Here is an 11,477-nt window from a genome sequence, read left to right as displayed (position 1 = left end):
TTCTTGACAATCATCAAATTAGAGAGTTTATTCAATCTTTCACAGTCTAATGATATCTATATATTCCAGACACTGCCACTTTGTTTTCGCATGCACCTTCTCGTTATCAAAAACACTTTTTTTTTTTTTTTAATTCTTGAAAAAAATAAAAAATCAGAAAGAAGTTTCAGACCGTCATTAGGGATGATTGAGAATTATATGGACGACGACTCTACTACATTTAATTTTGTATCAATAAAAAACATGGGAACAAACAAACAACATTGATGATCAAGAAAAATGATACTTCTAATTTTGCCGCGTAGCTAATTAATTTCATGCCCAGCCTTAAATGATACTTCTACTTTTTTTTTTCTTAATGATTAAGAAAGTATTGTTTAATAATATTGTGAATTTTTTTCTTCTTTTTTAAAATATTTAAGTTCTTCTTCTTTTTTTAAAAAATAAAAAAATCTACAATATTATTAAACAACACTTTCTTAATAAAAAAAACTATAAAAAAAAAAAAAAAAAATTGGAGCAGGAACTCCGGCGGAATGCCTATCATTTTCTATTTCAAAAATATTTATTCATGAGTATAATACAATCAGGATCCGCTGCTTCCATTATTAATGTAGAAATAAACCCTATAGTATTATTTATTATATTACTTTAATTATTCATAGAAATAGCACGATCTCCATTAGTTTAAAATATAGTAATGGGTCATGATTAGGGGCAATAATTTGAATTATAACCGATTCGGGGTCTTAATTTATTTACTTATAATTAGTCTAATGTGTTTTTGGTCAATATGTTTACCATAGTCATCCACAATCACATGCCTCGATCGAGGCCCATTGCAGAAGATTTCCTCCACATTTATTTGAAAAAAAAAAAAAAAGAATGACATGAGACAATTAGTCAAAGTTTTTAACGTCACATTACGACCATCCACCATCAAATTAGTGTTCCAATGAATAATCACAACGATTGATTAATTTGAATATTTTACGAAACTTGAAACTTCTAATGTGGTTGTTGTGTTATGAGAACCAATTATATTTTTGACGTTTTCTCTTTGAAAAGTATCAAAATGTCGACTTAATTAAGGAATAATTACTCCCATTTAATCATGCTGTATGATCTTTAATGGAGACTAATTTTTCTGATTGTTGGCTTAATTGAAAATAACTACCATTTATAAAATAATTTCGAATAAATCATTCTAGAACCATATAAAATTCATTCAAATGAAAAATTATAAATAGAGTAATGTTATATACATTACATCCTTATCTTATTTTTATTTTATTAAATAAGATGTAACATATTTATTATTATTAAATGATAAATAAATATGTAATAAATAATTATTTAATAATAATAAATATATCACATTATACTTAATATGATAAAAATAAGATAATAGTATAGTTTATAGAATTTTCCTACCAAATAAGTTTATTCTCTTACGATTCTTTTGGGACTTTTCTTTCTGGACTCGTCAAGATTTTTTTTTTTGACTGCACCCCGCATTTTTATTTGACAAGAAGAGCCTGCAAAAAACCAAAACATAACATAACAGTTGTACGCAGTTTAGGAAGACGAAAGAAAACAGAAACGGGGAAAGCAAAAGCTGCACGATTCCCCTGTCGATATATAAGACCAGAAACAAGAGAAACACGGGTGCGAAACCGAGAAAGATACAGAGGACACGAAAAGAAAAGCAGGCAAGACCTTTATACCTATTGATCAGGAACAGAAACCCACTCAACATCAGAAAGAGAAGAAAGAAAGAAAGGAAAAGAAGAAAATGGGTGGCTGGAAATTGCCCGTGTCGATGACCATGATGTTGGTATTCATGGTGGGTATGACAACCTTGGCAGAGGCACAGGACAGTGCCAACACATCTTGCGCTCAGAAACTGGTCCCGTGCTCTAGCTCCATCAATTCCAACAGTACCCCAGCAGCCAACTGCTGCAGCTCCATCCAAGACGCCGTGATCAACCAGCTTACCTGCCTCTGCAACCTTTACAGCGCCCCCGGCTTGCTTCAGTCTTTTGGCATCACCGTTGAGGAGGCTCTTCGTATCTCCCGTGCCTGTAATGTCAACACCGACCTCAGTAAATGCAATGGTAATATTTTTGCTTCTTTTCCTCTACTCATTTTGGGTTCTTATATTGGTTCAGCTTTCACAAGTTTTTGGAATTTGGTGCACCCGTTTTGTAGTTCTTTCGATGAAATCGAGAAAATAGATTGCATCGGCCCCTCACAATTTTTGTGATGTGAAGGGAATTCAATTTCACTGAAATTTAGTATCAAATCAATGGAAGTTAAAGATAATAGAATGGCTGGATCTGAAATTTGTCTCTCAAAATTTCTCAATTTCCGCATTTCTTCTTCTCATATTGTCTAGTTTAATTATGGTCATTTTCCCCCTCTCTCTGCTTGATCATCACCCTATTGTCATCATAACTTCAATTGCAATATTCACATTTCCCCTTTTCACTTACAAACGTAACTCCTTTCGCTTCTACATATTCTTATTCTCAAATTGCTTTTCAACTAATTTCATGTTTATATGTTTTCAATATTTTTCCTTCCACAGGCACAGTTCAGTCGCCTACGTCGCAGCCTCCCCCAGGTAACGATCTCTTTTTCTGCTTATGCTGCTTTAAGGCAACTTTTAATAGGCTGAGTTGAGTTAAATCTAATTTTAAATTTAATTTAATATTTAAATATATAATTTTTAAATTATTAAATTTATTTCAAATTAAAATTTTCTTACACGTAAAATTTATATTTTTTAATTTAATACAACATATCTTTATATGTGAATCTATAATCTTTTTCAATTTCTTATCAAAAGTATTAAACTCATTTTAATATACAAATATTTTAAATTCAATTTAGATAAATTTCATATAATTTTTTCCACTACCTAATTTATTATTATTCATAAAAAATTAAACTCAACGTCTAAACGCAACCTAAAAAAACTGAACAATAAACGTAGTTCTTCTCACCATTAAGCACAAGCGGAAATCATGATCCTTGAGTATGGTCGTTCCACGTATTGATCAATCATGTCCGTAGAACTGATAAAGAGTGATGGGGAGTCTGGAAGTTAGGTTGCATCCATCCGCTACCTCTGTCCTACAATTCTTTTTGGGTGTTTTCAAGTTTGCTGATGGGCCGGCCCAATTGTTAAATTATGTGCCATAAATAGTTTTAGCCCTAAATATGTATAAGTGGAATAGGTGGAGCTCAAAATTCTTTTTTCTTTTGTTTTTATAAAATTTAGAATGATATAAAAGAGCAAATACAAAAAATCTTCACAACCTCCTAACACTCCACACTCCATATTATTTTTAATTTTTATTATTTTTTTCTTTTATTAAATATTTATTATATGAATAATAAATAAATAATTTAAAATAATTTAAAAAGAATCAACTCAAAAAAAAATATTAAAAATTTAAAAAATTTAAAAAAGTGTGGAGTGTGGAGTGTGGAGTGTGGTGGAAGTTGTGTAGCAATGCTCTATAAAATATTATCTATGGTCTGATTACAGCTAATTGAGGGAAACAGGGTCAGATTTTATTTTTCTGTGCTTTCTTGATGACGAGACTCAGACATAATCGAGTTAAAACATCTCTCTCTCTCTCATTGTTTCTTGGTTTTAAGGTACCGTTTAGATATTGAGATGAGTTGAAATGAAAATTAAAAATTGAATAAAATATTATTTTTTAATATTATTATTACTTTAAAATTTAAAAAAATTAAATTATTTATTATATTTTATGTAAAAATTTAAAAAAATTATAATGATAAGATGAAACATTTATTGTATCCAAACCGGGCCATTTTTAGCAACTAAAGGGACCATTTTAGAACTCTGGTCTTCTCCATTTTGCAAGATATATTATAGGTACCAAGTGACAGACTGACCCTCTGGATTTGCTTCAGAATAATATGAGATGGCTTTTTCCCTTTCTGGTGCTGCTTTTGCCATCTAAGTAGTAAAAACTTGTTAGTGCTTAAGCACAAAGTGAATTAAAAACAACAGGAAAGTTAAGGGATTTTGGTGCTCTCTAGCTAGACATGGTTATTTCTATTAGAATATCTGGCATATACATGAAAGGGGAGAGAAAGTATGAGTACACATGCAAAATTATAAGGAAATTGCTCCTAGGTCTCTGTTGACACATTTGCCTTCTAATTTTACTTATAAACAAAAATTGGCTTCTAATTTTACGCATTGTTTTCTTTGCTGGGTTCTTTCACTCTCTAAATTCCGAGAGGTGGGGGTGACCGCGCCGCTTACCTCTCTTATTTAGTCACAACCAGTACTTTGCTTATTCTATAAGCCTTTCATAGCACTCACTCTTGCCACCCTGGTCACTGACTGATAGAATGCTGGCCTTCAAGTGTCTAGCTTTTTTGCCAGCAATCTTTTGGTTACTAACACTTCTGTAAGACTGGCAATGAACTCCGGCAACTGCGATTTTGATAACCTCATGAAAATATGATGGTCTTGGATTCATATCTTCTACTATAATGGTTCTAATTTGAATAAACCAAGTACAGAAGCTCTCGATAAATCCCTTTACTCGTTCTCAAAAGCAAAGCAGACTTTATTAGAGTCTTGTAGATCATACTGCTAATGTTTCTTAGATAGATCGTTTTTCAATGAAACACAAACACAAAAAAACATTCAATTCCCTTGTGGCTTGGTAGTATCCTGATCCTCATGGGCATCTTATCTTGATTAACACAAGATAGCGGTATCAAGTTCTATTGCATATGTTTACATCTGAAGTCTCGAGTACAGGAAAGAATTACGTATTCCACATAGATATGTAGCAAATTATACACTCAAAGTTGTCCTCCTAATACTGTGACTAACATTGCAGGAGTACCTGGAACTGATGCAGCAGGCAGGATAGGGTGGACCGGCCTTTCTGCTCTTTTCTTCTTCCTGGCTTCTATGATGTTTTATTAGGCTGCCTAGCTACACATAGGAACAGAGACACTTATCAGAGTGAAAATAATAATGCTGCGATCATTTCGGTATCGATCGAGCAGCAGCCTTCCGATATCTTGGTTATAATTCTTTTACGTGTTTAGCTTCTACTGTTATTTAATTGATTATTCCAGTGTTATTACCCTTAATGATTTACTTATTCATGTTTATGTCAAACTTTAGTTACTGTTCCTACTGCGTTATTCTTAAAGATATCGACGTTTGGACTCGTAATTGATTGCATTTTGTTTCGCATATCATTTGAAACAAAGTTCATATTCCTTTCCGAAAACATCCACATTGAATGAATACGTTTGAAAAGAACAATAACTCAATTTTACTAATATCCTCGTTTTAAAATATTTGGAGTGCAAAATTGTAGCGCACAAGTAAAATCAAAGAACTGGATTAGTGTCTTTCAAGTTCGTTCTTTTCTACTTTACTGTGTTTGAATGTTGAACTAAGTTAAGTTGAATTGAGATGAAAATTAAAAATTAATTAAAATATTATTAGAATATTATTTTTTAATATTATTATTATTTTAAAATTTAAAAAAGTTAAATTATTTATTATATTTTGTGTTGCTATTTGAGAAAGTTATAATGATTAGATGAGATAAGTTGAGATGAATTTGATATATAAACCGTAAGACTTAAAATAAATCTTATAATATTCATTATTATCTGTATAAATATTTTTAATAATATTAAATAAATAATAAATATAGTATGACTTATTTGTATCCATAAACTCGAGAGAATTTTTTCATTACCAAAAAAATCTCTTCGGCCGCTTTTTGGTATTTATTTTTTTGCGAATAATGCATTATCTTTTTCGGGTCTCTAATGCATTATATTTTGCGAATAACGTTAGTTATATTGAGGATCCCTATTGATAATAGATCACGATATAATTATTTTTAACAATTAAAAATTATTTTTTAATGATGCTGAGAATATTTTTTAATATTTAAAAATATATAAAAAAAAATTAAGAAAGACCAAATGACCAATCGAACTACACCCACCATACGTGGAGCACGACTCATATTTTGCGAGTGATCTGTCCCTTATGAAGAGAGAATGATTGACAAAAAGACTACCAGAAATCACTCACCCCCAATGTTACGTTTGACACTGTTGAGGAAGTTTTCTATTATTTATATATTTGTTCCCATCTCAACTTGTTAACAGCAATGCAACTTTGTCCTCCAACTCAGATACTATATCAGTAAACTCCAAGTCAGTAACACATGAGGATACAAAGTCATCTCAATCATAGAATCTTCAAGAATTCTTTTAATTATATTTTGAAATAATTTTCTGTGATTCTGCTTGTACAAATGCATCTTTTTCTGTTATAACAAATTCCTATAGCTAGCATTAGGCCATCAACAACACGTGCTTGTAAAAATGCCAGAATGATTTCGGCACAATACTCTCTATAAATAGAGACCTATACAAATGTTTTCATATATGAAAGAATTCTTTTCAACTCTATTGTTTTTACATGGCATTAGAGCCACTATAGACAAACGTCTGCAATGGTGGAAGATACATCTCTGCCCAAAACTCCCAAAACCCCAACTCCAAACCCTCCATCTTCCTCTCCTCTTCTCCCTCATCTGAATCATCTAGTTTCTGTAAAACTTAACAATGGAAATTTTCTTCTCTGGTGAGCTCAGATGGTTCCATATTTGAAAGGCAAGCACTTATTCCATTTCGTCAATGACTCTAGTTCACCTCCTCTTAGGTTTCTATTTGATAACATCACATTCAACCCAGAATTTCTAGACTGGAACCAAACAGACTAGAGCATCTTGAGTGCTCTTATCTCTTCCTTATCCAATAATCTCATAGCCCAAGTTATAGGATACTCAATAGCTAGAGAAGTTTGGTCTGCTATAGATAAACTTTTTACCTCCCAATTGCACGCCAGAGTTATTCAACTTCGCTATCAACTTGACACTATGTCCAAAGGTTCCACCTCTATGATTGAGTTCTTCCGAAAGGTTAAACATATTTCCGATACAATGAGTCCTATAGGAACTCCTCTCTCTTTTGCTGAATTTATTTCCTACTTGCTTGCGAGGCTGAGCAGTGACTACGATGCTTTTGTCACCTCAGTCACCACTCGAGTTGAGCCATTATCTCCTGAGGATCTCTATAGTCTGCTTCTTACTCATGAAAACCGTCTGTCTCACTCCTCTCATCTACCTCACTCCACATATCTCTCAGCTAACTTTACATCCTCTGCTCATGGTCGTGGTAACAACCGTGGCAATTATTGACGTCGTGGTAGAGCACGTCCAAATTCTTTCTCTCCTTCTACTGTCACTTCAAATCATTCCACTCTAAACACATCATCTCTTCCCCATTCAAAACCAACTTGCCAAGTCTATGGCAAAGTTGGTCATGTAGCACTAAAATGTTACTACAGATTTGATCATGCATACAAAAGTGACCCACATCGATCTCTCACCGTCAACTACACTACATCTGCCTCTACTCTTGACCAAACCTGGTATCCAGACACTACTGCCACCAATCATCTCACCTCTGACTTAGCCCACCTCAACCTCCACTCTGCTGCGTATAATGGTCCTGACCAGATTTGTGTTGGAGATGGCTCTGCACTACCAATTTCACACATTGGTGAATCTGTCTTCCACTCTTCTTCTAACTCCTTTTCTCTCAAAAATCTTTTGCATGTTCTAGATATAACCAAAAAATTAGTCTTAGTGAGACAATTTTTCCATGATAATTTAGTTTTCTTTGAGTTTCATAGTTCTTGTTTTATTGTGAAGGACTCCAAGACGGGGGCACCCTTCCTTCGTGACCTTGTATGTAATGATCTCTACACCTTTCCAGCGCCATCCTCCCTTTCTCAAGCTCTGGTTGGTGAGCGCACTACCTCATCTCAATGGCACTCAAGACTCGGTCGTCCTTCACTCCAAATAGTTCAACGTGTCATCTCTCAAAATTCACTTCCAGTTTCAATTTGGGATCCTCCTTCAATTTGTTCGGCATGCTGTCAAGCTAAAAACTCACAATTACCTTTCCGCGCCACTCATCAGCACTCCACCAAACCTCTTCAACTTATTTACTCAGATGTATGGGGCCCTGCCCCTGTGATGTCCTATTATGGTTTCCGTTACTATGTTGTTTTTTCAGATGATTTTACTCGATTTACTTGGTGGTTTTCATTAATACAAAAGTCTGATGTTCTTTCTATTTTTATCCAATTCCAAAAACAAGTTGAATTATTACTCAATGCCAAGATTCAATCTATTCAAAGTGATTGGGGTGGTGAGTATCGTCCTCTCCACACATTTCTTAAAAATCAAGGAATTTCACATCGTATCTCATGTCCCCACACCCATCAACAAAATGAGGTCGTGGAAAGGAAACACCGGCACATCGTTGAAACCAGATTAGCTCTCATGGCTCACGCGTCATTACCTCAAAAATTTTGGACTGACTATTTTCACACTGCAGTTCACTTAATAAATCGCCTTCCAACTCCTCTCCTTCATTATCAATCCTCTTTTGAAAAACTTTGGTCAAAATCACCTGATTACAACATACTCAAAGTCTTTGGAACAGCTTGTTGGCCTCATTTGCGACCCTACAACTGTCACAAACTTGATCTTCGCTCCACTCAATGTCTTTTCATAGGATATAGTGACTCCCATAAAGGTTACAAGTGTCTACATATCTCCACCAACCGTCTTTACACTTCTCGAGATGTCATCTTTGATGAAAATCTCTTTCCTTTTGCCAAACCAACTGTTATTTCCCCTCAACCCAGTCCTGCGCAACTTCCTTCCATTTTAGGCCCATTTCCACACTCATCACCATCGCCTGTTTCTACTATATTACCATCACAACACACTCAGCCCAATGACCATCTCTCTATCTTAGTCCCACTACCCACATCGATCGTGTGACCTTCTCCATTTCTACACCAAGGCCCACTCCTTCCCCCAACTCAGACACACTACATTAGCTTCTCGAAAGTTCCAGTCCCTCACGCTCTTCCTCACCCACTTTGTCTCCAGTACCTTCTTCCTCTTCAAACCAAATCATCACTCGTTTCAAAACAAATTCACTTTGTCCTAACACAACTCACCGAAGGGACAATGCTCTGGCCATCACCACGAAGCTATCTTAGCACTACCTCTACCTTCTTTCCTGATGAACCCAACTCCTTCACCGAAGCATCCAAGCACCATCAATGGCGGTCAACCATGACAAATAAATTTCAGGCTCTTATACAAACCAACACTTGGACCTTAGTACCACCATCTGGAATCAAAAATTTAGTAGGTTGTAAATGGGTTTTCCGCACCAAAAGAAACTTAGATGGCACTGTGGAACGCTATAAGGCACACTTGGTGGCAAAGAGATTTCATCAACAGGAAGGTATTGATTTTTCTGAAACATTTAGTCCTGTGGTGAAACCCACCACTATTAGGACTATTATCTCTATTGATGTCACTGAAGGATGGTCCCTTAAACAGTTAGACATTAACAATGTTTTTCTGCATGAGGATCTTCGAGAACAAGTTTACATGACAAAGCCAATTGGATTCATAAATCCAGATTATCCCACTCACGTTTGCCGCTTGAATAAGGCCATTTATGACCTCAAGCAAGCACCAAGAGTTTATTTGTGATCTTTTCAAAAGAACTAATATGGACTTAGCCAAGCCAGTGAAATCACACATGGCCTCTTCCACGCATCTCTCCCTTACTAATGGACCTGTTTTCAATGATCCCACTCTATACCCTAGCACTATTGGCAGTCTACAGTGTTTGTCCCTCACTCGACCTGATGTAGCGTTTGCTGTAAACAAAATTTGCCAATTTATGCATGCTTCCAGACTTCCTCACTGGCATGCTGTGAAGAGGATACTAAGGAACCTCAAACACACAGCCCATTAGACCATCTTCATCTTACAACCTTCATGAATACTCGGATGCCGACTGGGTAGGATGTTCAGATGATCGATGATCTACAGGGGACTTTTGTGTTTTTTTTGGGCATAATATGCTTTCATAGGGCTCCAAGAAGCAACACACAATTGCAAGGTTTAGTACAGAGGCTGAGTACAAGGTCCTTGCAAATAGCACTACAAATTTACTTTGGCTCCAGTCACTTCTCAAGGAACTAGGTGTCTTTCTTCCCAAACCCCCTACTCTCTGGTGTGACAATTTGGGAGCTGCATATCTCTCAGCAAATCCAATTCTTCACTCACGCACAAAGCATACGGAGATTGACTTCCATTTTGTACGTGACCGTGTTGCATCCAAGACATTGAATGTTGCCTTCATTTCTTCATGAGATCAAGTAGCATATGTGTTTGCCAAACCATTACTATTCACTCGGTTCTTTACACTTCGATCGAGTCTCACCATGGTTCCCCTGTTGGACTCGCGGGAAAGTGTTAACAGCAATGCAACTTCATCCTCCAACTCAGATACTACATCAGAAAACTCTAAGTCAGCATCACATGAGGATACAAAGCCATCTCAGCAATAGATTCTTCAAGAATTCTTTTAATTGTATTTTGAAATATTTCTATGTGATTCTTCTTGTAAAAAGGCTTCTTTTTCTGTTATAACAAATTCCTACAGCTAGCACTAGACCATCAGCACAACATGTGCGTAAAAATGTCTGAATGATTTCGGCACAATACTCTCAATAAATAGAGACCTGTACAAACGTTTTCATATATGAAAGAATACTTTTCAACTCTATTGTTTTTATAACTAGTCGAAGTGCCTAAAGCACCATCACTCCATCTAGAAGAGCATTCGTGCCGCATTAAAAGTGCCGCAAACATCTATGGTAAATTTCATTTTGATGTCTTTCTTCCACAAAAATCTAAGAACTTCTATCCCCGTCTCCAAAATTAGTAAAAAAAAAACCAAAACCAAAACCAAAACCAAAACCAGAATACTCAATATAGGAGTGAACTATTTCAAAGAGTTTTACTATTTATCATCTCTACACACTAAATACTACACTAGCACACTTATTTTTATTTATTTTTAATTTTTTTTATTATTTCTAAACTAATCGAATTTTTTCTACTTATCATCCATACACTATATATTTGATAAGGAAAAATATATATATATATATATATATAATGTATGATATGAAGATGATGAATATAATTTTTCTTTTCCAAAATAAGTAAAAAATGCATGGTCCTCTCAGACATATATAATTAAGAGTGGCAATATGTGACATGACCCGTTAACTTAACATGAACACGACACGATAAAAGTAGGTTAGGATTTTGCCTTAATGAGTTCAGGTCAAAACGGGCTGACCCGTTAAGAAAGTTAAAGTTACAATTATATCCTTATACTTAAAAATAAAACTGTTGAGATTTTAATTTCGATATTTTTATTGTTTGGATTGTAATTTTTGACTTGTAGTTAGTTTTATATTTTTT

At 34.7% G+C, this 11,477-nt stretch overlaps 1 protein-coding gene across 1 annotated transcript; it reads left to right on the top strand.

Moving 5' to 3' along the window:
- Positions 1–1,432: 1,432 nt before the first annotated feature.
- Positions 1,433–5,237, top strand: LOC109011299. The gene is made up of 3 exons (XM_018992442.2): positions 1,433–2,117; positions 2,591–2,626; positions 4,899–5,237. Exons 1-3 carry the CDS (start codon positions 1,796–1,798, stop codon positions 4,985–4,987), a joined length of 447 nt encoding a protein of 148 aa, XP_018847987.1. The 5' UTR covers positions 1,433–1,795; the 3' UTR covers positions 4,988–5,237.
- Positions 5,238–11,477: the final 6,240 nt, after the last annotated feature.

This window comes from Juglans regia, chromosome 2, assembly GCF_001411555.2.
Source record: "Juglans regia cultivar Chandler chromosome 2, Walnut 2.0, whole genome shotgun sequence".
NCBI lineage: Eukaryota > Viridiplantae > Streptophyta > Magnoliopsida > Fagales > Juglandaceae > Juglans > Juglans regia.
The sequence above is the reverse complement of the archived record's forward strand: the minus strand, read 5'-3'. Positions and strand labels throughout refer to the sequence as shown.

What these genes read in the sequence shown, in the direction of transcription:
- LOC109011299 (XM_018992442.2), top strand. Translation starts at nt 1,796, where the DNA reads ATGGGTGGCTGGAAATTGCCCGTGTCGATGACCATGATGTTGGTATTC. An exon ending in CGACCTCAGTAAATGCAATG is followed by an intron (nt 2,118 to 2,590) that starts GTAATATTTTTG and finishes TTCCTTCCACAG; the next exon opens with GCACAGTTCAGTCGCCTACG. An exon ending in TACGTCGCAGCCTCCCCCAG is followed by an intron (nt 2,627 to 4,898) that starts GTAACGATCTCT and finishes CTAACATTGCAG; the next exon opens with GAGTACCTGGAACTGATGCA.